The following is a 25,993-nucleotide window of genomic DNA, read 5'->3' as shown; positions in this document are numbered from 1 at the left end:
TATATATACATATATATATATATATAAAAAAAGAGTACGAAAAAGCGTGTTCGCCTTGCGATCTTTCTCTCTGACCTCTCACAGCCCTGTCACGAGACGAAACGAAATCCTCGCTTCTCGAGTCTCTTGCTTTCAAGCCTTTGATCCTGCCATGTCGCTGCGTCTCACACATACACACATATACTGCGTGTTTCCTTCACGTGTTCTCTTGGAAAAAAGCTCTTTGCTACGTAGAAACGTTACAGCGATCTGTTGCTCGATCCCACGATCGTCTCTTTTCGAACGATCGATTCGCCTTATACTTTTTGGTTGTCATCACGGCTGTGCGGCCATCTTGGAAATAGGACCTTTCTTTTCGATCGTTAAAGAAGATCCGCGACTTTCCCGTATATCGTCGGTCGATAAAACGAATCTAGAGATGATTTTTTCGAACGAAATACAAAAAAGAAAGACCAAAAATGAGGGAAAAAAGAAACACAAAAATGACTTCGCAATTACGCGGTAATTGAACAAAGCAGGTGTATGTATGTATAACAAAGGCACATTGATACCGAGACAGGAAACAAGAACGATAGAAAGCGACGCACGTCGAGTAATCAAAATTTCCACGAGATGATGTAGAAAACGATCAGGACAGGGCAACGGAAAAAGAGACGGAATGGGCTGAAAACTAGAGAGTAGAGGCAGAGAAAGAGAGGGCAAAGTTTCGGTTGTGTTTAACGGTGTGAGGACGGTAGCGCGCTAATGTCCGTGTTTTGTGTGTCTTTTATTTTGGAAGCGCCAATGCAATGGCCCCACCCATCCTGTTGGGCAGGCTGGCAAGCGTTCAACACAAGTGAATCAACAACGGCAATAGCAGACTTCTCCTCATTTTCATCTTCGCCTTCGTTCACGTCGTTGACGACCTCTCTCACTCAGTGATCTCGTCGACAGCATCATCGTCATGGACAATGTCGATAACTTCGATTATCGACCTCTGATACCACAGATAAGGCGGCTAGAGGTTTTTGGAGATCGACGAAAGATGTCACTCGAAGGTGTCTACCTCTCGTTTGTTCGAAAACGATATTTGCGAGCGATCCGTCGCGATGGTTTCTCTAAAAGAAATTTTAAACTCGACGATCCGCGGAACGCAAGCGAATCCACTCGACTTTGATGATCCAGTGTGTATGTCCATCGGTAATCGACGATTTATGCGAGGAAGAGTTTCCTGTGGTCACGCAGGAACCTTCATTATCGACGTTATCACATTATCGAGGGTGTCCAGTGGATCGAAGCAACGGAGAAGAATGAACGTGTTTACTTCCAACCGAAAGAAGATTCAAGTGTCCGTGAAACGCGGCTTTGCCAAAGCTGGAGAGCGAAGCACCATCCAACGAGTGAAACAGTCGATGCCTGGGTCGATCGTGTTTCCGAAATGAGTCAATGAACCAGACTGTACTCGGACAATCGTGAATATGTGTTTATATCGCAATGTCTGCGCAGTGTTTATGAACGAACTCGAAACTGCTCGTTGTACCGAAGGTATCCTTCCACGAAGGATTATTGGATTTTAGGAATAGAGGGACGACACAGTTCTGCGGTGTATCGATTAAGGACGCTTCGTAGAGGCGCGGTCCGTGATTCTTAGAATAGCTCGCGAGTGTACAGTACGCGACTTCGATGATGATCCTTGTAATCTTCTTCGCTGCGACTTTGACGAAATTCTCCATATTCGTCGATCTTTAACTCGCGCTTGTTTAAAAATCTAATTGGAAGTCATACGTGCATTTGTTAGAGTATCGTCGTATCGAGAGAATTTTCGCTGATCGTATTATCTTTCTTGCCTAACATTCCTTTCAATTAAACTCGAATTTCCGTTTCCTGGGTACACGTTGATCGTTTCGAAACCGAGATTGATCAAGGTGGATCACGGAAATCGGTAATCGAGCGTGACTGTATAAACGTGTAGATTATTCCCCTTCCCCCACCCCATCCCACTAAAACACGATTTGTACATAGACAAAATCGGCAACGACGGCTGGATAACGGTTCTCGGACGGCAAAAGCCACGCATGCGCGGAATCAACCTGACAGAAAAGTGAAAGTCAAGTCGCACCGGTCGCACGATCCGATTTCCATTGAGCCGAACTCTAGAAAAGCTACTCGGAGTCAAGATCCATTGCTCTAGCGCTCCTGACGGACACGGAACCTGTATATAGCATGACTGTCTGCCGAAATACAGAGAAAAAAATCGGATGACTAAAGCGTAGCTGTAAGGCAAATCTAATAAATCGGTTGTGCCAGCTAATGGGGTAATCAAGGAACAATTAAGACGCGCCAATATCGATCGAGCGTACTGTACAATTCGTGTCCGTGCACGAACCTCGACATTTTCTTTTATTTTATTTCATTTAATTTTTTACGCGTAATCGTCGAATCGCGAATCGATTGGTTCGGATGGAGGAGGCGATCGTTGCTCGAAGAAGCGAGTAATCGAGGTTAAAAAAAATTAAGCTTTTCGTTTAATTCTCGCGAGGACCTCTCCTCTCTCCATCACACTTCTCGTCCTCTGTTTTGTACGACACTAATGTTCTTTCCGGACGGGAGCGAGAGGTGAGCGTATTCCGCGAGTTTGGTGCCCTCTATAGTGACGATCGATAAAAAGAGATAGAGATAGGGAAACGTATTTGCGCGACGGCGAAGCACGATGTAAAGGATAGAATGACGAAAGATAAAAATAAAAAGATCGACGTTGGACGGTACCAAACTTATTCGTGTGCGTGTCTTTGTCTGCATACGACGGTGCGTGCTTGCGTTTCGATTTACGTGTAAGTATACATGCGAAATTCGTGTCCTCTCGACTAACGAAACTTGGGCGGAGGAAAAGGGAGAGGATTAATCTCGGATTTCCGTTGAGAGAAACGATTGTTAGTATTCGAGTATAATTCTCGTGCAAATAACGCGGTTCGTATATCATCTTTCTCGCCACGTGATAACTTCTGGCACTTAGCTTTATAATCGCGATGTCCTTCGAAGATGTTTCTAATGAAAATCGAGATGGCTGGAAGTTTCGGGCATGTGGTGGGGAGAGGAGTTATTAGAAGATAACCACGTTGTAATACGTTGAGAAATTCACCGGAAATCGGGTTTCTCTCAAGCGTGAACAATTGCCTTGATTCTCGAAATTTTGTTGAACATGCGACTGTAGCAATTTAGAGTAAGAGGGGAGATAGTGTCCGAGAAAAACGCGAGGAAACAGATTCTCTAATAGCCGATTGTTCTCGCGGAGGAAATATCTTTTTTGCTTCAGATGAAACTCATCGGGAACAACTGATTTATGGCGGTGTGCATAACGGTTGTTGCGATTTGATTTAAATTTTGTTCGTTCATACATGTATTCATGTATACATATATACGTACTGCTTAAGAGCATAGAATTTCAAGTTTCTATTTACAGTTATATTTATCTACAATTTTTTCGTTCAATATTGGTTATCCGTGCCTTGAAATTAAATCTCGAAATTATCAATGCTAACTCAAATGCTCGTTTTTAATATATAGTTTTTATTTTAATCATATATTTCGTGTAGTGTTGCCGTCACATTCGCTATTTTCGAAGTATCAACGTAATTCGATCGTGCAGTAGGAAATTAACCCCGATTTAAATGTAATAATAAATGTCGGGGAGAAAAATAAATTTTGATATTATTGGGACTCGAACTAAATAATCGTAGTTTAGCGCTATCAGTCTCGATAATCGTTGATTAAAATCCGTATCCTAATTTAGCGTATAGGAAGATACGAAACTCTATGTATAAATTTTTCTATATAATTTTCAGTGGAATGTGCCGCGTATTTTGCGTATATTCGAGTATGTATTATTTACAAAATTTGAATCAAATCGAAGATCCAATCGTGCATTCGCCTCGTTAGGCAACCGATTAGTCGACGGAAGTGAAAATCGAAGCGAGGCTTCTACCGCGATATCGCCCGTGTTTCCCTTTCATCCTTCCACGCCTTCCTAACCTCACTTTTCACGATCTTCACCCCTTCCATCCCGGTTGTCATTTCCCGTTGCCTCCCTCCTTCTCCCTTGATCGACTTTGTCTTGTATAAAGTATCGTGGACGCATTGCATATAAAAAAGGTGAAAAACAAAAAAACGTGATATAAAATGAAGGTTATATATAAATATATATTATACCGACACGTGTTTTTCTATGTATTTTTTTTCATAGGGTACTACTATTGCTATTATAATTACTATTACCAATTAACTATTAACTAATTAAACTACTACCAACTATTACTACCATTACTACCGCTGCTGCTATCGCTAATCACACGTACACTCACACACATACACATACACACTATTTACTATGTTGTGACTTGTATAAAGAGACGACTTAATCCGCAACGATCTTCTCGAGACGAGAACGGAATAAAATAAACAGCAATGTTCGACGATCGAACAAGGAAACGACGAATCCGTTACAGGGTTCTCTGCGTATCGCGATCTCACCGCCATTTTTGTTTCCGTTCCTTTTCGCTTCCTTCGACTCAGCGCGTCCTCTGCGCTCGCGTTCGACCCGATTAAGCATTAGAATAAGAAAAAGATCCACGTAAGAATATATTTCTGTTCATTAAGCGCTCCTTGACTAAGTTTCTACGTAGACTGCAACGACTTGTATCGAGTATCGTTTATCGAGAACGCATAGAGAGGGAAAGGCAGGCGTAATTTTAAGCGACACTAAACCTTGTATCGTTATTTCCTTTTTAAGTCTGTCCCGTGCGTTTCAGAAAGGGAAATTGTGATTTGAATATGAATATAGACATGTTATAAACGTTTCAGGTTCTACTGGCGTTTTTTCTTTTTGTTATTTTTTTCTTGTTCGTTCTAAGATCGTAATTCATGAAAATATGAATTATTAAAGAATTATATCTTTTTTTTTGTTGTAGTGATCGCTCTATGCACGCGCAGAGGATCAACGATTGTCCTTTTCTATGGCGGGAGATTTGAAATTTCTACGAATAAGGTTTATTCGAATTACGTTTATATTGATATTATTAGAGACTCGATTAGCAAATATCGCGCGGTGATCTATATTGTTTTAAGATTTCGTTCATTTCTTATAAGATGATTAGATCTTTGTGATCGTTGCTCGATATTAACACTTCCATTTCTTCCAATTAATACACGCGATTCGTTTGATTCGGTCTCATCTACGTTCAGCTAGTTAGCGTTAGATCGAACTACCTGAAATTCGAAGTGAAATCAAGAATTGCGAAGATTTCGAATCGCGAACGAGATCGGTGATAATTTCGTTGATCGTTAGGTTGCAAAACGATAATTCTCGCCGTTGGCCACTGAATCGAAGATCGTTTTCGAGCTTTATCTTAGAGGAAACAAACACTGCCAGCGCGAGCGGAAGCCCTTGCGTTTTCTCCCACGACTGAATGATAGGCGCGGAATTAATCTTGTCACGATTCGTCGTTTCCTCCTTGATCATCGACGTTAGAATCCAAGATCTCGCGAGAGCAACACGATTCTCCTCGAGACGATCGATGCCAGTGCGAGAAGAGGAGCGCCAGCATGTATATCGATTACTTTTTTCTTTTTTCTTTTTCTTTTCACGATGAAACAATTTGTGCCAGACGACAAGAGATAGAAGAAAAGGGGACGAAATGCAAAGAAACGCATCGAATTGATTTTATTATTTTCATTTTTCGTTGAACCAAAAAAGTCCAGCCGGAACACTCGCTTGTGAGATGGAAACGTAGATGTCGTTGGCGCAAATTGGTCCGATTAAAAGCGGAAGCTGAGTAACAAAATGGACGATTCTTCGAATGCAAGTAAAATTAAGGGACAGAAGGAAGAATAAAAAAAATGAAACGACAAAGAGAAAAGATGGCGCGCGCTTGATTCCGCTCGGCCTAGCGGTGCTTCTTCTTTTTCTCCTTCTTCGTCTTCTTCTTCTTCTTCTTCTTTTGTCTTCTCGAGTCTAAGAAGCCTATCAGGTTCACGCGAGACTCGTTGAAACGGAGAGGAACCGCGGAAAGAAAAAAGAAAAGAAAAGAAAGGAAAGGAAAAGCAAGAAAATAAAGAACACGCGTAAACTGGTCCTCTGGTTCGAGTAGGGAAGCGTCTACGAAGACCTTCATCGACGAGGCGTCACGACGATCACGGCATTGAGGTATAATTCGCGATCAATCGTATTTTAAGTACACTAATAATCGAAATTGTATCGACTGTGCGAACGGTTTGTATATGTATATACAATTACTATGATCTATCCAAGGGGAAATAACTATAAGTCGCGTGAACGATGTGTGTACGTATGTATGTATGTATGCGTGTATGTTCGCGAATGACGAAGTTCTCATCAATATGGTTGACGAGGAGCCGATTCGAACTGTACTACCCCACAGTGCATGCAGACGAGTATGATATGCGAGAGAAAGAATGAGAGGAACAATTAGGTGAAATGTCCGAAGGAACAAAGCAACACCGACAAAGAGTATTATAATAACTGCCTTTGTGTACTATACATGCAAGGAGAGAGCGTTTTTAACCGGGAGTCGAGCTGCTTCAGGCTTGCTTGCCTTCTCTATTCCGTTTCACCGTTTTATCTTTGCGTTGTACTCGCGTATCGCTGTTCTCGTTTCTGCAAAGGAAAAGAGGCGAAGGGAAGAGAGCAAGAGATCGACGGATCACAGTGGTGCGTGGTTGAGAAATATCGAGAGAGAAACAGCTTCACGGATGACTCGTTGCGTGTATGTGCAAGGTCATTCGCGTATGGCCGAGTGGAAACGCGGAGGAAAACATGATATTCGTGGCTTTCGTTTGCATTCTAGTACGAATTTTTTCGTTTCTCTTCATCGCATACAACAACAACAACAACAACTCTTGCCATCTTTGAGATTCGGCCTTTGCCTGCATTCACGTTTTCTTTCTTTGTAGGTTGATGAAAAGCACGAGCGGCTAACTGATCGGCTAAACGTCTAGGCTACCCACGGATTTAATCGTCGAGTTTAATCCGTTGGCGGGAGTTTGAGGGGGAAAATGCCTAGCCGGAACGGCGAACGTAAACGAGACAAAGTGTCATTCGATTGCGTTTCTAAGGACCCTCCTCCGTTTGCTCCTTGGATTCGAATTCTTGCTGTAGAAATAACAGAATATAACACCACGACGCTTTCGCCACACGTTTCTTTCTTAGTTTCTCGTCGTGTGTCTTGTGCGTGTGATCTTCGAGGATGGCAAGAGCGTACAGGTCGAAAAAAAAAAAAAAAAGAAAAAGGAAAAACCGAATCAAAATAGTAGGCCTGCGCTTGAGTATTGATCGAACCTGCGGTTTGAGAAAGAAAATGCAGAAGGAAAAGAATGATTTATTATTATCGACGCGATATATCATTATCGTGTAAGAGCGACGAGAAAAGAAAAGAAAAACGTATAAATTTGCGAATATTTAATCTATCGCTCGCGGCTGGAACGTCGACCCACTAGCGCTTTACTTTCCGTTCTTCCTTTAAATATCACGGTAAAAGAAACTTCGTTTTCTGTTATCTCTCTTTATCTCGTTGCTGTCGGAGAATCGCCCATTTTTGTCGTTCGACCGGTGGCGACATCTATCGGAGGAAAGACGCGGACGCTCTGGTGGGTCGATCGGGAATTAAGAAAATTAAGCTTGCATTACTCGACATTCTTGATGTGAGTTCGTTAACTCCTAAACTGAAGTGCAATTGTAAAAAAAGGAAAAAAAAAAAAACAAAAAAAAAGAAATTATGACCGTCGTTGTCCGTTTGCTTGTTCGTCTATCAGTGTACGAATCGAGACGACGCGGCGAGTGTTGCGTGAGATGTTCGAGTTTTTTCCGTTGTTTTCATACTTCTTTTTCCTTTTTTCGTCTTCTTCTTCTTTTTTTTTTTTTGTGGTAGCCGGACGCATGTGACTTGAAGTTAATCTTTTATGTATGATGGGAATACGGCCGTGCGAGCGGTGTGTCAACGAGGAGGACATACGATTCTCCAAATAACAAGAATAATCAAAATAGGCAGCTATTTAATAACCATCGAATACTTTGGTGATTCCTGAGTAGCGTGTCGACGGTGCATCGAGGAAACAGCGTTTCTACGTGTTGGTCGCTTTTAATACTTGTACTCTGTCGAACTGTAGACTAGTGATTCTTAATCTGCAACGTGTAATCGTGTATTTTTTGATATCTACGAAGGACATTTGAAGGGCTGTAATTGATTTTTTATATGACACGGAGAGACGGTATATAATTGTTAAGGAAAGCGTAAAAAACTAAGCGATCCATTTTATTTGTTATATCTTTTTTTCTCTCTTTTTCTTTCTTATCTTTTTCTCTTTTATTTACGACATATTTTGGTCGAACGATTTTCGAAATCGTTTAGTCGAACGATTGCGAAAAGATTGTCTTCTATACGATTAAGAATTACTTACATAAAGGGTTAATTTCAACGGAAATGCTTCGCTCGTAACGTTGATCGCGAAAGGAGGCGTGAATGAAGTCAAATGCTACGCCCCTGATCGATTTTGAACGTCTCCTTCCGTGCAGGCAGTCTGATTTCGCGTTTTTCTCCGCCACTTTATGTTCATTGTAGGGATATTCAAATAATTACCGATTAGGAAGAGCCGAAAAACGAAACGTTTGTTTTAGACCGGAAATGGCAGCGGCGGGGGAACCCCGATGGAACGATGCCCCGTCTCGTTTCAAATATTTTCGGAAAATAACCAGTTTTCTTTCACGACGAACGTGTTCACCGTTTCATGGTGCCCTCTGCTGTCTGCTCGCCGAATTCTAGTTAAATAATAAAAAAAGAAGAAACGAAGCGTTTTTTAAATTAAACGAGATAAACGAGTAACTATATTCGCCTTTCTCTCTTTCATTTTATCCTCGGTCCATGCTTCAAATATCCACACAGTTTTCGTTTATCCCCTTCTGTGTTTCTTCTCGATGAAACTTTTATGGACCTTGAAGCATAAAGCAATTCTTAAAATATGAATTTGTTAGAAAAAAAGAATATTTTTTATTTAAAAATGTTTTCTTCTTATGATTTAACATAATTATCTAAAACATATCTTTTTTGATGTTTTTTGTGATACGGAATGTTTTAACTATAATGTTGTCTTTAAAATTTAGGCTTACAGTCGATTTATCATAAAGGATAATTAAAACACGTTTTGCAATTTACGTAGCCAGAAATCCACCATCCACTGGTAAGGTAACTCCGTTGATCATTGAACTATGGTCGCTCAATAAAAATACTATGGCATCGATCACCTCAGATACTTCTATAAATATAATGACAGATTAATAAAATGTAATTAATGAAAATCTGATTTTTAGAATGAAACGGCTACCTACCACCAAATCGACCTAATGGTATTTTGCTTAACATGGTACGTGCTTTCTCTGGTTCCTTCCAACCCAGCTTTCCCATTTCTGTCATGATCACAGTAGGATTTATGGTGTTCACTCGAATGTTATGTGGACCAAGTTCGAGAGCCATTGTCCTGAAAAAGAATATCGATTGCCTTGAATCCATGCTAGATATCATAAGTGAAATTTTCATAATGGATCATCGTGTTATCAGTTGTTGTTAAAACAAGGTAGGTAAAACAGATTGTATTTATATAGAGTGTGACATAGTAAATAATTAAAATTTTTTAATATTTTTCAAAAATGTATAGTTTCTCGATACGTCACGCATAAGATAATTACTTTTTACTTGTATTATACAGAGAAATTATAGCTAAATAAGAAGTAATCTTACTTGGATAACATGTCTACTGCTCCCTTGGAAGCGCAATAGACAGAATGATCCTTCAGAGCTGCCTGGCTAGCTTGCGAAGATAGATTGACGATACTACCAGCAACTTTCCTTTCGACCATATTTTTTGCGACTATTTGTGAGATATTCACGATGGCCCTTACATTTACGGCGAAAGTCAAATCAAAATCTTCCGGAGTTACATCGAAGAAGGAATTAAGGCGCGCAACGCCGGCATTGTTCACCAAAAGATCGATCGGTAATATGCTTTCAACGGCTTTTCTGGAGTTGTTCCAGTCGTTAAGATCAACACAGATAATCTGAATACGAGAATCTTCTTCGCGCAAATTCTCCAGATTCTTTTGCGTCTTCGATAGTGCTATGACTTGACCTCCATACTTGGAGAGGTGAAGAGCCAGCTTCCTGCCGATGCCTATGATTTAACATTTAACCTGTTAAGCTGATAATTTCCTCTATACGGAGAATTAAGAAGCAACAATCAGTGATGCAATCGTCTCGCATGAAATGAATGTGAATGAATGTGATTTACAATGTAACACGATGTAATAATGTGATTGAAATGTTTCTACTTTATCAATTTAAGATAATTGTCTAAAATATTTTGTTACACATTTTCTATTATTAATTCAGTTGAACCAACGGTAAATAATTAACTGAAGGTAACTACAGAATAATGACATTTACTAGAAAGATAATGGAAAGTAAACAAAAATAATTGAAATATTGAGAGATACTATCATATGAAACGTTGAAATTTAAATTAGGATATTTTATATGTTATTAATAGCAATATATTAAATTGTTATTAATATCGAAATTTATTCAATATTTATTCGACAAATTTATCCAGAGATAAATATTCTAAAAGTATACTAAGATAAGTTTTATCACGATTTACGATTGTCAAGTAAAAAATACAAGACTTTCTCTGATTGGTTCAATTTAAATTCTCTATCGATAAGTGATATTTGTAACTATGCGGAAATATAATTAGATTCAAAAAGAAATTTAAAATATATTCATTTCACCTTAATATACAATCCAAACTTAAATGGATATAAAAAAATTGAGATTACATCATATTATGTGTATCATGTTAGTTATGTAGCATACCTTGTCCAGCTCCTGTCACAAGAATACGTTTTCCCTCGAAGCTGATATTCATGACTACACATGCCTTACTAACTGCTGGGTAATATTACTTCTCCTGTATGCTTATTCTGTCTCCCACCAATGATCGCCAACTATGTGCATTGATATTAGCACTACAGAGGGCAGAGTAAACTTTCGGCGCTTATTCAAATTTGTTTCAAGTTTTATCGTGTTATTAATTATCAGTTTAAAAATTGAATTTGTAAGAATCAATTATTTTGATATTATCATTATTTAAGTAATAGTTACTTTAATTTCTTATATCACGATCATTATCAAAGATTTCTTACATATAATTCGAATAAAGTCTTAGAAGATATATATCTATCAATTCTTTCTTGCTATTACTTATAGAATATGGAAGACCATATTAACTGTTTATGCAGAAAATATTAAATCAATTTCTCGCCTTGCATTTAAAAATTTTTAGGTTTGAGAAGTCATATTGAATTATCGATTATGTATCGATATCGTGAGTCAGTTTCGTGCAACAAATCTGTCAAATTTACATTTGAATAGAAATTGTTACAAGTGCATTATTTTGTCTTTGAAAGAAAGTAGACAAGTCAGACTGATAAGTATCAACAATTTCAATAACCAATGAACAGCATAAAAGTGTTGATCGTCGAAAGTTAGTGTATTTTGAGTTTTAACCTCTACGAAACGTCATTTCTCGAAAAATCTACTGGAAACAGAATGATGTATATCGTTTGCTTTTAATTGCTATTGTTTAGTTACGAATGTGTAACGTAAATAGTTATTTTGTTGTGAAGGTTAACTTGTTCAGTAACAGGTAATGTTTTCAAAAGTAATTTTCATGAAAACTATCTATATGTAATTATTTGTATTTTACACAGGTTACATTGGAGTATGGAAATACTGACTTGAGATTATTGTAATTTTTATCTTCATTTCAAATTAATTCACTGAAGAGGAATATCAGTTATAAAAATCATAATCGATTTTTGTATGACTACTATAATTATGAAAACAACAGCATCTGAAGCCTTCTTAGGCAACGGTGGTATATTTCACCGTGGCTTGATATTTATGATCAAACTTAGTTGGCAGTCTCGTTATCGTATACCAATTTTGGTGCTCATTCTGATTTCTGCTTTAGGATTGAGACTCCAAGTTGAAAATGAATTTAATGTTAATATTGATCAACGTAATCGTTCATGATTCAGGATTTAAATTACTTCTACATTACATTTAGATTATGTCACTGAGAAACGTTTTAAATCGTCATAGCAATGCAAATAAGCTATTTTTTACTGCATTTATGGTAAGAATTTCAAGGATAAAAGGACATTGTCAATATTTTTATTCAGTTCAGTTGTAATTTTTAATTGTTGTAGACTGATATTGTGTTGGAATTGTGTAAACTAAAAAGATTAATGAATATTATTTAATATTTTCTATTATTTATATATCACATTATAAAGGGGATAGTATAAAAGTCTTATATAATGATTCATTAAACTATAAGTCATGTACTTAAATTCATAATTACAACCATATTAATTGTAGTAAATGTAGTTTCTATATTATATAATAATTTTTATTACATACTTGTTTTTTATGATATGTTTTGGATATAATTATTTTATATCTGTATTCCATTGAAGTATATAACTTTCAATTTCATATTAATTTTTGTGACACTAACATTTAAATATGTTTTATTGAAATATGAAGAAGGTATATATGTGACAAAATAGTATAGTACACTTATTGTACTTTCATCACACACTTAGTAAAAATATTCATATAAATCATATGAATATATGTATATTCTTGCTATTGAGACATTGTAAGATGTAATTGAAAATACATTAGTAATTTATGTAAGAAGTTTAAGTGATTATGAAAGACTGGTGGTATACTGACATGATTTTAATTTCCTCAATATATATAATCTTTCTTTACACATATCCAGATTTATTTTTATATATTTTTGTGATGTAATTCAGATGTATGATCTGAAATGCATAAATTAGTTGTAAATCATATTAACATTTAAAAGACTAATAAATAAGAAACAATGAAATGTGAGAAATAAAATAATAACAGAAATCCATTAAAAAGAAAATTGTTTTGTATTAAATATATTGCTTATTTTACATAGTTTCTTATTTTCTATAAATTAGTATTATTATATACCTTATGTTAATTGACATTTTCCAGAAATAATTTATTATCTATGTTAAATATGAAATAAATGTTACATGATTAAATAATACTGAGAACAATTTATGGCAATATTTCTCTATTGCAACAACTAAGCAGTTCAATACCTTAAGTGTTAAGTGTTAAAATTTTTATTAAAGCTGCAATTCACATTATAAACAATTGATAAAAATTTACCACAATTATCAACCGGTTATTGAATGTAAGCAGTTGTATTCAATATTATTAAACAAATATACAATTATTTTTATAAATTATTTTCTTACTTTTTTGTTGAAGAGTTACTATTGAGATACATAAATTTTGTTTGTGCTGTATATAAGGGAATAACAGATAAAACAGTAATATGTTTATCTGAATTTAAATTTCAAATTGTAATTTTTTAATTTCAAATTTTGAATTTTTGAATTTCAAATTTTAAATTTTGAAATTTAAATTTGAATTTTAAATTCTGCCTTTCAAATTTTGAAGTATAAATATCAAATTTGAATTTAACAGTTGAAATGTTAAAGTTTTTCTATTTTTAATTACAAACTTTTATTTTTTTTCTAAATTTTATCTCTATTTATTCAACATATAAAAAATACTAGTATGTCGTAATTTGTATGGTATAAAAAGAAGGACAATTTTCGTAACGGGACGAAACCTTTTTGTAATCGAAAAGAAATTGGTTGGCTTCTGGAGGAATATAAAAGATGCCTGTAGCTAGGATAGCGACAGTGTTACGTTTCTCCTTTATGTTTCTTCTCGTTCAAAGGAGAGTTTACGAATAAATTTTTTTGCATGTAAGTCGTCTGCTTTTCTATACCTGATGTCATCATTTAATATTTTTTGTTTATTCTACTAATCGTCATATCGAGTATAGTTATGTAAAATAATTATTTTTTGCAAAGGATGCCGAAATTCATTTATTTCGTCGTTTTAATTATGATTTCGGCTCTTGCAATGAAGACTGTATCGAGGACGGTAGAATCACCAGAATCAATGAATGGTGTCCAAACTCCCATAATCATGACTCATAGATATCCCAATCTGGTAAAAGATATATTAATTTATTCGACTTAAATAAAGATTTGCATTATCAATTTCTTATTATATGTCTCTGTTTCTATTGGAATTTAGATTGAATTAATGGAGGATAATTCTGATAATATTGATAATAGGATTTGTCAAATAGAGTATCAAGTTGTAAGTTTATTGTTACTTGTTCTAATATTTTTTTAAACAATAAAATAATAAAAGTATATCATTATTGTATTTATAGACCAGGAAGAAAACAGGAAAGTGCCTGAGATTAGGTCACGAAGTAATTGGTTGTGTTTCCGGCGATTACATGGATCTTTTTCATCCTGACTGTTTCTAATTTTTTACATAAATTATTTTCAAGCTCAATCTAAAACTGTTTCCTAAGAATTATCTAAGAAATTCACTTTATACTGCAAATGTGTCTGTCAATAAAACAGAAATCTTCTTCACCACAGTCTCACGTTAATCAAGATCGATCATTGACCATTCGTTTCGTTTACTTTCTCTCGTTCTATCGAATGTTAATCAAACACCCACGAGTGGTTTTCGAAACCGTTTTCATTTACAAGTGTACCCTCTAGGATTCGACACGTCGATCCTTATGAAGAAAAGTGGTCGCATTTCCGGTGTACGTGACAAAGAGGAACTGGTTCGATTTTAAATTCGTTAAAATCGCGTAGATATATGGGGTATAACAGTGGGGCTGTTGCTATAAAGTCGCGGGAAGCCGAGATTCAGCTCCTTTAGCATTGCGAACAAGCTACATGGAAATCCTTGGAGGTGTCACTACTGTTTGTGTAGTATTGCTTGTCTGCAGTTTCCCGCCATGGAACTATGGCAACTTTGTCTCTAAGGATTTTGGTGAGATCGATAGAGATTTTCGAATCCTTTGTGATTTTTGTTCAATTTTGCCAGTAAATTATTTTATTATTTTTCGTAATAATTAAGGTAATCGATGAAGAACTTTCTCTGTGAATTTCTTGTTAAATTTTATTTGGTAGCATAGACTACTTCAAATTTTATGCAGTTTTAGACTTCGAGGTTAAAGTTGTATTTATTATAGAAGACACATTACTTGCGCTGTCTAAAGTGATCGAATACATTCACCAAAGACCTCGTCAAATGAATGCTGATGTTACGTTATCTCTAACAATCATCGAAGGTAAAGTAATAATGTTCTATATTTAAAATTTTAACGAGTATTCTTATCATTACGTGTTAAGCAAAACATAACTGTGTTATTATCTCAAAAATAGCTAACGTGGCTGCTATTTTCGTTGGTAAAAATATTCAATGGTTTAATAATGAACAACGAAATGGATTAATAAGAATTTTGAAACTTTGTGATTCGACAAGACAATTCCTATTGGAGAAGATTAATTCAAAAAATGAAAATGTCCAATTACGTAAGGAAATTAATTTAAAAGAGATATACATCGTATTAAAAAGTTTTATTTTTAAATACCAAAGTGAAGTCCATTCCATTGCAGTGCACGAAACGATAAATTATCCTGCTTTATGGATGAAAGCAATATCATGGCGGCGTGGTGCCCTAGAGAGGGGGTGGGTCAATCTTGAATTATCTTATCAAGATATACGAGACTTGGTAATGCAAGGAGCGCCCAAGGAGGAAGAAAGTGATCGATGTCTCGGTGAAATCGTTCGGAATAAATTGAATTCGAATCACAGATTTCCTGATTTATGTGCCGAGATATTGGCGACTCGAGGACCCACTAGAGGGTATCCTCTTACTCATCGATTATTGATCGTTCAAATTGCTAAAGTGGTCAGTATTCCTGTTATTTTTTTTTCAGACTATTTCTTTATATATCCATTTGTTTAACCGAAATTCATTCTTTTTTAGTTGAACTGCGACCAAGGTGTTCCATCTTCTGAATTAATACTCTCTTATTGCTCCGCGATTTTACAAGATTTGATCGATATCGAGGTAGCTGGATTTCCATATCAAACGCGGGATTTAATGATGGAACAAGGTAAACAAAATTTTTTGAATTTTTTAAATTCCTACTTTTCACTTTGTTAAATATATGTTCCTTTTCATTTGAAAAGTTCTTCTGTGCGGTATGGAAGGTTTCCTGGAGTTCACAGATGAGCACTATGCACGATTAATACTGGGTTGGTCCCACCCTAGCGGCTGTTTCAGTTCCTTCGGGTACGTATCGCGAATAAGAAAACCGATCGCTATGCTTCTCGTAATAAAATTCTATCTTTTATCTATACTCACAGAACTGATGAATAATTTATATAATATTCAATGTTACTGTCTGCAGAAGTTTATCTCCCAGAAACGAAACACGCGTGTCACGAAGAGCCTCGTTGCAGACGGATTTTGGTTGCGACAGCCACACTACTGGTCTTGCCGCTGCCTCGTTTTCTTTATTTATCCGCAAACATCTAGAGAACTGGTAAATGCTGAATCTATCTATCGAATAATCGCATATATAAATATTCGTAATGTATACGTAAATATAAAAATATAATCTACAGAAGAATCTCATTCTAAGAAGAACTTATAACGAAGAGGGTGAAGAAGGATAAATGAAGAGGGAACTACAAACAAAGAATAATTTATTTCTCATAGTCGGTAACAATAGTTACAAATGGTAGATCTTTACACGGGTAGAAAGACGAGTAGAAGAGAGTAAAAGTGGGGTCAGGAAAATAAATAAAGTCAGTCGTTAACCTTGCGTAGGAGTGACTGGTTCTCGCGCTGTGGCAACGCGTATATTTTTGCATACGCTTAACATTTTCGTTATCCTTGAAAATGGAATCTATTTGCGTCCTGCCTGGGATCAGCCTCGCCTTTTTGATATCGCGCTGGCGAACTGGCAATGTCTGTTTCCCAGTAAAAAATGCGTTCCTCCCTCGCGATCCCGCTTGAAACGAAGCGCGTTTCATAATTCTTCTTGCACCCTCGAACGATGGTCGTTCTTCGTTTCTTTACTATATATCTTTGTGGGCTATGCTAGTCGTCGAGGTGTATCTTACTATTAATACGTTAGGTGGAAATTCGTGTATAGAATGAAAAAGGGGTGCGTATCTTTTGAATATGAATTCGTTCCTTCTTTCATGATGCGTGAGATGTACTAAAAGTCTTAAATTTTCAGTGCGAGTGATTTTATTTTATCAAAGGGAATTATGAACTATTTCATAAGTACAATTTTTATTTTTTTAACGACTCAGTTTTTATTTAAAAAAAGTAAAAAAGAGGTAGACAATTTAAATGAAGTGTAGTTTATATAAATACAGTGATCTATCTAGAAAAGTTTCGTATTTATTTCTTACGCAAAGGAGAATGTTAAAAATAAGTTGAATATAGTTATAGAAGAAGATATCGATTATCATTCGAGGGAGCATCTTGGTGCCATAAATATATTCTAATCTACTCTTTGACAATTAGTCTTGCTTTATAAACACGATAAATCCTCTATCTTCGAAAGGCAATGCCTTGTGCTTTGGTGCGAATACCCTAATTGAACTTTTAAGTAACTCCTCCTGAGGTAATTAGACTGTTCTTCCATGCCAATAACGCTGACTTATCGATTAAAATAAAAAACAGTCCAATCTTTTCGCGAAGGAGAAACCTCATGTGAGTGTTTTTCTTCATGAAATCACCGATTTATTTCAAGGCCGTCGATAATTATACGGTCTTCCGTATGGGCCAATTCTGCTGTTCATTTTATCGTACCTCAGCTGTTGGAAGTAATTGTACACTACCAGCCACAAGTACGTGTAGATCACTGAAAAAACATTAAGCATTAATATGAATTTGAAATAAATTACTAACTCAAACATAAACATAGTCATGACGTTCCTTCGGAGAACGCTAAAAGATTATTAACGCGAAGGAATACTTTTTTCTCATTTAAATGATAATTCTTTTAACCATTTTTTATATTTTTACAGAAGTAAAAGGAAATTCAAAGAAGTATATAAGAATAAAGAGAAGGTTACCATGGAAATTAAGATTAGGAGATATAAAACATAAGGTATATAAAAGATATAAAAATAAAAATAAAAGAACATAAAACGACACTACTCACCAACGGCTACAAGGCCAATGACGAGCCACAGAATTCCATTTATTGTCTCGCTATTCACGAAGAACATGATGGATGTGTAGATCACGCTTACCAATAGACCAATCGCTAGAATTAAGCCCAGAACCACCCATGGTAACATCATAAACGTATTTTTCTATAATAAGAAATCAATTAATTCTCATTCCTTTAATTCATACAGTAAGACTAATAAAATTAATCGAGAAATAATTTTACCTTCAGGGCCCCTATTATGAGCAGCGTCGAGATCAGGATCGTCATGCACAAGTTTATCGCGAAAATGATCCTGACGATGTTCTGGTCCACTACGTCGATCAGTATAGTCTTCCATTCGACATTCAAAGTGAAGATCATGATCAACGAGATGACCGATAAAATCTAATCAACGACGAAAGGAACACATTACAGAAAGGGCTTCGATTAATTTAAATGACAAAGCTTTATGTTGTACTTACTATGCCTAATATTCCAGTGAATAGCGTCCCCGCTTTCAGCGAGAAACATCTGCAACACGATGTGAGCTGCATTCTGAAAAAGAAGACAATAATTTATATTGTGGTCGCAAAGTGAAGGGACAGATGTTCTTAATTATTCTGTCGATCTGTCTTTCTCTGCAAATGTCATGCAGGTACTCTGATAGAATTTAGATCACGGGTAGAATTAGAATCTACGTGATGCTCGCGTATTTTTATAGCTGATCGACAGTTGATTCTTCGTTCCTGTCGTATCAGCATTTCTCTTCCTTCACTGATGCTTCATAATATTTCACTTACAACCTTCAAACATTGTTCAGAACCAAACCGGTTTAGAGAAAATTTCTTCACAGATCCTAAGATAGAGGAAAAGTTATAAATTTAAACTGGGAATGATGGAAAACTTGAAGTTTTCCCCGATTAACCACCATGATTCACGCACCATTGAGTCACCAGGCAATACTAAAGGATTATGACGCAACTATCCAAGTTCAGCATTCAAGTTGCTTTCCTTAATGTCACGATTTTGTTAACAATTCCACGAATTTGTTAACATGAACCATAATATTCGCAAGTACACGTGGCGTATTAAGATTCGCGTTCTTACGTTGCAGCTGGCGACACCACGCTATACCTCAACTTACTCATTTTTATTTCAGGCCAAGCGCGACGCAGAAATTTCTAAATGTTGTTCCCATGCAAACGAGAACGCTGGATAGCTCGTTGCGTCATCGAAGACACGACGATTTTACCAAAATGCGAAAACAGACTGCGTAAACGTCGTCGCGCGAAGCGTACGTTGAATCGTAAAGGCTCGACGTTGGATTTTCTAAATTGGGAAGCGTTTGGTGAGTAAGTGAATCTCCAGGGGATTAGAATGAAGCGGAAATGGAAAGACATCAAGAGGGCCAACGGCGATGGTCGCGATCTCGAGCATGTGGCATTACAACGACGAAGTTTAATTCGCGGCACGCCGAGAATAGAGGGAATATGGGTCATTGGCATAGGTGGCTAGGGTCTATTTTCGCCTGTTTGCCTCTGCGCTTCTTCGGTCTACCCGTTGCTGACCTTTCTTTTCGCGTTTGTTATTCCTCCAGGCTGTCGTATCCGGTCGTCAGACCGTACGAACCTCCGTCTCAACGAAGCAACCCTAATTAAACAAATTACCAACACCACTGAGCTCTGACTTTTTACGTTTCATCAGCTTCGTTTGTGTCCCTTCTAAAGAAGAAACGTCGGTAACGGGAAAGGTAACCTGATCGTGATAAACGAATGAAGCTCGGTATCGTTTAAAGGAGTAGCAAAAGTAGTTAGTCAGCAGCAGGAAAAGGCAGAGGATTCGGTGGCGGGAAAAGGAGATTGCCGTGAGATCGGTCGATACAGGCGACCGTGACGGTCATGGCGATCACAAGGCATCGCCAAGACCTGGCAGGCCCCATAAGGAAATGCATCTCGATCTCTTGTTCCCGCGATTTCTCTGGTTCACCTCGTGTAAAAAGGAAACGCGTCGTCTATGAAGAACCAGTCAGTTGACATTGGCCACTGCTCGGTTCTTTGCTCGCTCCACTTCTGCCTCACCTCAGAACGCACGAATCCGTGATTTATTCGACCATTAAATGACACGGGACACGACCCAACCATCTGGTACGCGATCGATTCTTCCGTTGATGTTCTTTAGGACGCGTCTTACGGACAATGGAAGAGAAAAACGCGCATTTACTCGCGGTCAATCGTGAGTTCGCTCGAGGTCGAGCTTGATTATGGGGATGATTCGATAGAATGAGTTTTGTGAGTAAAAGGATAGATGGCTAAATTGTTTCTAAGAAGAGAAAGGAATTTGTTGGATTTCATTGATCCTTAGCTATTTAAACGTTTTATTTTATGTCATATCGATATGTATAAAATTTTCCATTTATAAGAATTGCACTTGCGATGCAATTATTAAAAAAAAGAAGGAAACTAAATTTTGTATAATACTTTGTACGTTCAATCGTTATGCCGACTACAATCTTCATGCGATTTTTGAATAATTTTATTTGCATTCAATTGTTCGCGACATCGTGACATTAAGTTATTATTAACAATTCAACGAAACTTGAATTTTACTCAACTAATTTGCTTTGTAATTCTCTCTCGTGAAAATAATCCTCCTCACCATTTCTCGTTCTATCATTAAAATCGTAAAGAAGTAAAAAAAGAAATGACTAGAACAAACAGCGCTGCGAGCATTCATCAGTGGTATGATAACATTTGCACGCAACTATTACACGTAATGTGCAGTCTATAAGCAGCGATGACACACAAAATAAGGTCACATTAGACGAGCCGATCGTTCGGTGTCAAAGACAAGATCCTGGAAAAATCGTTTGTTAATATTTATGATCTAATTGCCAGTGTCTCGACGCGTGCATTACTGTCGATTACGTTCCGTCGGTTAGGTTAGGTTCACTTAACGGACGAAATGCAAGAGAGAACGATCACGGAAGATTAAATCGCGTATTCTGATGCAGTACGAAGTCACTTTGTCGGTCTGTATGCCGTATTCCTTGCAAAAACTGCGTTGCGTCATCGAGTGAGAGATCACGCTCGGCCTCGAGAGGTTGTTTTCCACGAGAAGGCGTTTGCTCGTGGTTACGGAGGCGGTTTATAATGTTTCCTTTCAAGTACGATTTAGGGTATGTAGCACAGTAGTTTGGTATGTTTGAAATTTAATTAAGAAAGAACTTTCATTTAGAAGTTCCTTTGTTTAATCGACGAATCTTAGGTTAGGGGTAGTTTTACGTCAACTTGGATATGAATTACGGAAAGAATTATAAGCATTGATGGTTTAATAGAGGAAAAGGACAAGAGATCTGAAATTTGATGTTTAAAAATCATCGCAGTGACAAAAAGAAAAGTGATTGTGTAAAGAAAAAGAGGCGCGAAAATTTGAAAAAAACACGCGAAGTTAATCACGTTGAACGAATACGAGACAAATTGTGGTGAGGGCACGAGTGGAATTCGTGTTAAATTTAGGCGGCCTACGCTCGGTAATCGACCTAAAAAAAAAATAGAAAACCACTTGATACGCATGTTTATGTGGTGTCTGGTCAATTATTCTTGACCCAGATACAGGCATTAATCGAAAGCGAGGAAAGGGCGGACCAGTTACTTAGCAGAGCTTCCTTTTCTTCGATCAGGGCGCTGTCCCTTCCGTGAAACAGATAGTGGGGAATCAATATCACGTGAGCCTTTTATTTACGATTTCTTTGCATTTCAAATTCTTCTCGTGACAGAACGAATAGACCCTGAAATAAAATAACAAAGATTTGGAAGAGTCAGTGGAATCTACGTATGTTAAAACAGTAATTGCAATATGTAGAACGCCATCTAATTTGTATAAGTATCAATTATTGATTGTCGGAAATTAGCGTCCCTTCACTCGTACCAATTCTCGCACCCTAAATCGGTGTCGCTACAAAAGATCGTATTAGAATATTACTCTCATCTATATACTTCGTATCAAACAAAACAAAATAGTTTCGATGATTGGATCAATGATCCATAATTGAGGTAAGGATCAACATAATTGTCAGAGGAAAGAAAATATAACTCGACTATTACTATGAAAAGAAGTAGACTGGTAAGAAGTTTACGCACGCGTTCAAAGCATACGTGTCGGTACGTCACGCGACGAAGACGACCGTGGTGATTCGCGTTTGAAAATCGTCATCAGAATTTCCGATTCAGATCTTTATCGAGGGTCTTTATTTGTGCAGTATCCGCCGCGGCCTCCAAGTCAGGTGCAGTGTCGGTCATGGAATACCGATATCACGTCGCGTGTCACCTCTTTCGTAATCGGTTTCCGTGTTTACCAAGGAAACAGGAAAAACTATCACGTTTCATGGACGGTGCTGCGTTCTAATTTTTTTCGAGCACAAGGGAAAGAATAGAATTCTCACGTGCTATTAAATTACATTTGTAAACATTAAGATTTTCATGAAATTTTTTCCACGAATAATAAAAATTTATGAGCCTTTTCTCTACGCCAGCATTTTTAAATGGAATCAATGAAGATCCACGTGACCCACGTTACGTTAGTGACGCATGTTAACAGCAGTTTTGCTGCGCACTTGGTACACGCGTATTTTCATGGTTCACAGTCGTGAATGCGAGTCTGGCCTCCTTTTACTTTTCGCTTGCCGCTGTGAACATCCTTCTGTTTCTTGCCTACGATTTTTCGTGGTCCATTTGCGAATCGCTGCACATTTCATTCGTCTCGATCGCGTGCTTCTATTTTTCCACCGTGTCTCTCCACTTTGTTTATCTCTGCGAGTTTGACTCACGATCTTCTTTCCTCTTTTTCTAAGCCTGCTTTCTCTTTCGTTGGTCATTCATGAGAATCGAAGTTAGTACGAAAATGGAAATAGAGATGGGGGTTGGGAGAGTAACGAAGTTGGCGAGGTTAACTTGATGGAGAATGTTCATTACATTCTTAGTCCTTGATAGGGTTATCGATTCACGTATGTAGTTCGATGTCATAAAGATAGTAGTTAATTAAGAAATTTAATCTGTACAAGTGAATCGGAAAGAAACGAATCAAGCGAGGACAATAGAAAACAGAAAAGGGAAAAGAAGTGCAAGTGATTTGTGACATATGAAAGTGAAAATAAAATATTTTGGAGAAATGTAAAATATGTACATATCGACAGTAATCACGAGATATCTGCATTATTTTGATTATTCGAGCTATCAAAGTTCACGTAGCTTTTGCAACTCTTTCTAAGATAACCGGGCTCATCCGTCGATAATGAGCAAAAATTTTAGCCAGAAATCTCGACGAGACTTCGCTGCAGATAAATGGTACAGGCTACGTCTGTCCGCCCAGTGATAACGCGAAGAAACTCGCACGGCACTACGGTAAATCGTCGGTAAAAACATTCGTTCCTTGAAAACGTCGGGAACGAAGATGCGTTTGAACTGGACGGCTCCTGCATCCAGGGAGCCCGTCTCGATTTCAGTAATCCGAGCGTTACTGCCTTTTGCAAGCGGTTCGTTTTGTTCTCTAGAATTTGCGTTTGCTTGCTGACAATGGAAATAAGTTTGAAACGTAATTCGAGCAGATATATTAATTTCCTCTTTGACGTAAAACGTCAAGCTGAGGAGGGGAATATAAACGAAATGCAGAGACGTATTCGAGAGACGGAAAATAATTCGCAAGATTTGAAAATGGAAAAATTTTCGAACGAATCGTGTCAACGTTCACGTGTAACGCAGAGGCTCGTTATCTCGGCGCGTTTCTTGAGAAGTGGCGAGGAATTTTGAACATTATTTACACGTCGTGCGTGGTCCACGATAAACAGTGCCGTAGCAATTTTTGTCTCGCTCGCTCGCCCGCGTTACTATGCACTTTCATTACAGGAGCAAATTGAAGAAATCGTTGGCTCGCCGATTATACAATTCCCCGCGATTATCGTCAATTACCACGGTAATGGATAGTTTTAGCGACGTACATTCGAGAAGTATATTCTTCAATCGGATTTTTAGTCGAATTTGGATAATCCAACGAAAATCATTTTTCGCAATTTTAGTTTTAATTTTAATTTTAATTTAATTTAAAAACGCAATTTTATAGTGATTATAGAGCGCGTTATTAGGTTATCCAATTTTACAAGCAGGCTGTTTTAATAATTGTACATACTTTTATACGTCGTAACATGGTTACGTCGAATCTACTTTATTTTTCGAGTTAACCTTTCTCGATCGGCGATCAGTATAGCGATTTTATTAAACCGAACGCATCCAGGATCGAGTTACGTTAAAAATGTTACATGGCATCAGCGATCAAGTGCTTTTAATTATTTCTCGAGGTTATTAGACTCGCTAAAAGCAGACCAAGCGTAATCCCTCACTTTTCGCGAGTGTCTAATCTTTAACTTCCTACTTTCTTCCCTCGTCACTGTCATCGTTCCCTTCATACTGTTACACATCTCCCAGCTTCTCACTTATCGAACGAATTGCGATTAAAAGCTACGAAAATCTACCAAACCTACGACACTTGACAAACTTTTACATTTCTTACTATCACTTTCGTTATCTTCCCCGAGTCTAGCCGTCGTTCACCGATAAATCCAAATTTTCCACCATCACTTCTCCACCATCATCCCTTATCGTTTACCCTCGGCGTTCACAATGTTATTTACCATGCGAGTTATAATCGATTATTTCACTTGGTCACCGAGAAGGAGACCTTCGATCGATTTACTCACTTTTCGAAGATCGGTGTCCTCTGGAGGGGGTGAGGCGCGCGGAAGCAGAAGGGATGGCCGGAAGAGAGGTACAATGGGGCGAAAGAGAAAGAAAGTTCGGTGCCGCGAGGCGCAACGAAATTACGCTTAGGTCCAGCGCGGTCCGCTCGCAATAGGAGATGGTCAGAAACTGTGCCAAGAACAGTACGCCGCCGCGGCAGACCGCGAAGCTGTACACCTACGACGCGTACACCTACACCGGTGGCTAACCAACACAGCACCAACGTGGCGATCGGCTCCTCTCCTCTTTGCTCCGCGCCGTGTCGTTTGCCAACCGATCGCCGTCACGCTGGGTTTTTCTTTCGGTGGAAATGACGAACGAGTTATAACGCAACGGACCAAGTGTCGCGAACTTGTGACCACGGAATGTTTTGACGAGTGAGCGGACACCGGGGTGGGAGACGTTCACGATGAGGGTGGTCGGCTGTGGGTGTACCAGGGTCTGTGGGTGGAGAGCAGAGACGAAAAAGGAGAGAAAGAATGTATCGAAGAAGGAATTCGAATTTCGTATAGCCGGATATTTGAACATTTGACAATTCGAAAGTTCGAGTATTCAAAGTTTTAAAAATTCGAAAGTTCGAGTATTCAAAGCTTTAAAAATTCGAAAGGTCGAGTATTCAATGTTTTAAAAATTCGAAAGTTCGAGTATTCAAAGTTTCAAAAAGTTGAAAGTTCAATTATTCAAAGCTTTAAAAATTCGAAAGTTGGAGTATTCTAAGTTTTAAAAAATTCGAAAGTTTGAGTATTCAAAGTTTTAAAAATTCGAAAGTTCGATTATTCAAAGTTTTAAAAATTCGAAAGTTCGAATACTCAAAGTTTTAAAAATTCGACAGTTTGGGAATTTAGAACTGAAAAGACTCGAATTCCTGAGAATTTGTCAACTCAGCAATTCGAACGTCCGGAGATTCGAAATATTGGACAAAACTTTGAGAATTTGAATATAAAATTATAGGTAACGTAAACAATCGGTGACACTTAGTCTA

The 25,993-nt window shown here is 37.4% G+C and overlaps 5 protein-coding genes across 6 annotated transcripts in view; 3 read left to right on the top strand and 2 right to left on the bottom strand.

Annotated features, from left to right (window-relative positions):
- The window catches only part of LOC108548520 (casein kinase I), a 25,716-nt gene extending 16,344 nt beyond the window's left edge, over positions 1-9,372 (top strand). The window contains 2 exon segments of the mRNA XM_017901510.1: positions 4,944-5,020; positions 9,356-9,372. Coding sequence (XP_017756999.1) covers positions 4,944-5,004 — 61 coding nt within the window. The 3' untranslated portion in view covers positions 5,005-5,020; positions 9,356-9,372.
- Positions 5,063-10,980, bottom strand: LOC108548521 (L-xylulose reductase). Of its 2 annotated transcripts, XM_017901512.1 has the most exons (5): positions 10,914-10,980; positions 9,783-10,212; positions 9,374-9,522; positions 9,155-9,300; positions 5,063-8,979 (listed from the first exon to the last, which is right to left on the bottom strand). In XM_017901512.1, the coding sequence occupies exons 1-4, from the start codon at positions 10,963-10,965 to the stop codon at positions 9,197-9,199; spliced, it is 735 nt and encodes a 244-aa protein (XP_017757001.1). In that variant the 5' UTR covers positions 10,966-10,980; the 3' UTR covers positions 5,063-8,979; positions 9,155-9,196. The 2 variants fall into 2 exon arrangements, with proteins under 2 accessions (XP_017757001.1, XP_017757000.1); XM_017901511.1 differs by lacking the exon at positions 5,063-8,979 and having other exon boundaries at positions 9,012-9,300.
- A 3,056-nt stretch (positions 10,981-14,036) lies between these two features.
- On the top strand, positions 14,037-14,505 carry LOC108548510 (uncharacterized). Its single transcript, XM_017901481.1, has 3 exons — positions 14,037-14,177; positions 14,265-14,330; positions 14,407-14,505. The coding sequence occupies exons 1-3, from the start codon at positions 14,037-14,039 to the stop codon at positions 14,503-14,505; spliced, it is 306 nt and encodes a 101-aa protein (XP_017756970.1).
- Positions 14,506-14,932: 427 nt separating this feature from the next.
- LOC108548509 (UPF0764 protein C16orf89 homolog) lies at positions 14,933-16,598 on the top strand. The gene is made up of 7 exons (XM_017901480.1): positions 14,933-15,029; positions 15,232-15,330; positions 15,425-15,574; positions 15,659-15,954; positions 16,033-16,162; positions 16,239-16,341; positions 16,460-16,598. The coding sequence occupies exons 1-7, from the start codon at positions 14,933-14,935 to the stop codon at positions 16,596-16,598; spliced, it is 1,014 nt and encodes a 337-aa protein (XP_017756969.1).
- A 177-nt stretch (positions 16,599-16,775) lies between these two features.
- Positions 16,776-25,265, bottom strand: LOC108548525 (uncharacterized). The gene is made up of 5 exons (XM_017901520.1): positions 24,972-25,265; positions 18,706-18,778; positions 18,467-18,628; positions 18,233-18,386; positions 16,776-17,929 (listed from the first exon to the last, which is right to left on the bottom strand). The coding sequence occupies exons 2-5, from the start codon at positions 18,775-18,777 to the stop codon at positions 17,814-17,816; spliced, it is 504 nt and encodes a 167-aa protein (XP_017757009.1). The 5' UTR covers position 18,778; positions 24,972-25,265; the 3' UTR covers positions 16,776-17,813.
- Between the last annotated feature and the right edge of the window lie 728 nt (positions 25,266-25,993).

This window comes from Eufriesea mexicana, unplaced genomic scaffold (assembly GCF_001483705.2).
Source record: "Eufriesea mexicana isolate 0111107269 unplaced genomic scaffold, ASM148370v2 scaffold1623, whole genome shotgun sequence".
Classification (NCBI taxonomy): domain Eukaryota; kingdom Metazoa; phylum Arthropoda; class Insecta; order Hymenoptera; family Apidae; genus Eufriesea; species Eufriesea mexicana.
Note: the sequence above shows the minus strand (reverse complement) of the source record. Positions and strands in the feature narration are given on the sequence as shown.

Bases quoted from the DNA above. Each gene is read 5' to 3' on its own strand.
- LOC108548510 (XM_017901481.1), top strand. From the start codon at position 14,037: ATGCCGAAATTCATTTATTTCGTCGTTTTAATTATGATTTCGGCTCTT. The intron at 14,178-14,264 runs GTAAAAGATATA...ATTGGAATTTAG, and splicing joins CTCATAGATATCCCAATCTG to ATTGAATTAATGGAGGATAA. The intron at 14,331-14,406 runs GTAAGTTTATTG...TTGTATTTATAG, and splicing joins GTCAAATAGAGTATCAAGTT to ACCAGGAAGAAAACAGGAAA.
- LOC108548521 (XM_017901512.1), bottom strand. From the start codon at position 10,965: ATGAATATCAGCTTCGAGGGAAAACGTATTCTTGTGACAGGAGCTGGA. The intron at 10,213-10,913 runs GTATGCTACATA...GTTAAATCATAG, and splicing joins TGTGACAGGAGCTGGACAAG to GCATCGGCAGGAAGCTGGCT. The intron at 9,301-9,373 runs GTAGGTAGCCGT...TTATATTTATAG, and splicing joins ACCATTAGGTCGATTTGGTG to AAGTATCTGAGGTGATCGAT.
- LOC108548525 (XM_017901520.1), bottom strand. From the start codon at position 18,777: ATGCAGCTCACATCGTGTTGCAGATGTTTCTCGCTGAAAGCGGGGACG. The intron at 18,387-18,466 runs GTAAAATTATTT...TTCTTATTATAG, and splicing joins TCATAATAGGGGCCCTGAAG to AAAAATACGTTTATGATGTT. The intron at 17,930-18,232 runs GTGAGTAGTGTC...ATGTTTTTTCAG, and splicing joins CATTGGCCTTGTAGCCGTTG to TGATCTACACGTACTTGTGG.
- LOC108548509 (XM_017901480.1), top strand. From the start codon at position 14,933: ATGGAAATCCTTGGAGGTGTCACTACTGTTTGTGTAGTATTGCTTGTC. The intron at 15,331-15,424 runs GTAAAGTAATAA...TCTCAAAAATAG, and splicing joins ATCTCTAACAATCATCGAAG to CTAACGTGGCTGCTATTTTC. The intron at 16,342-16,459 runs GTACGTATCGCG...TACTGTCTGCAG, and splicing joins GGCTGTTTCAGTTCCTTCGG to AAGTTTATCTCCCAGAAACG.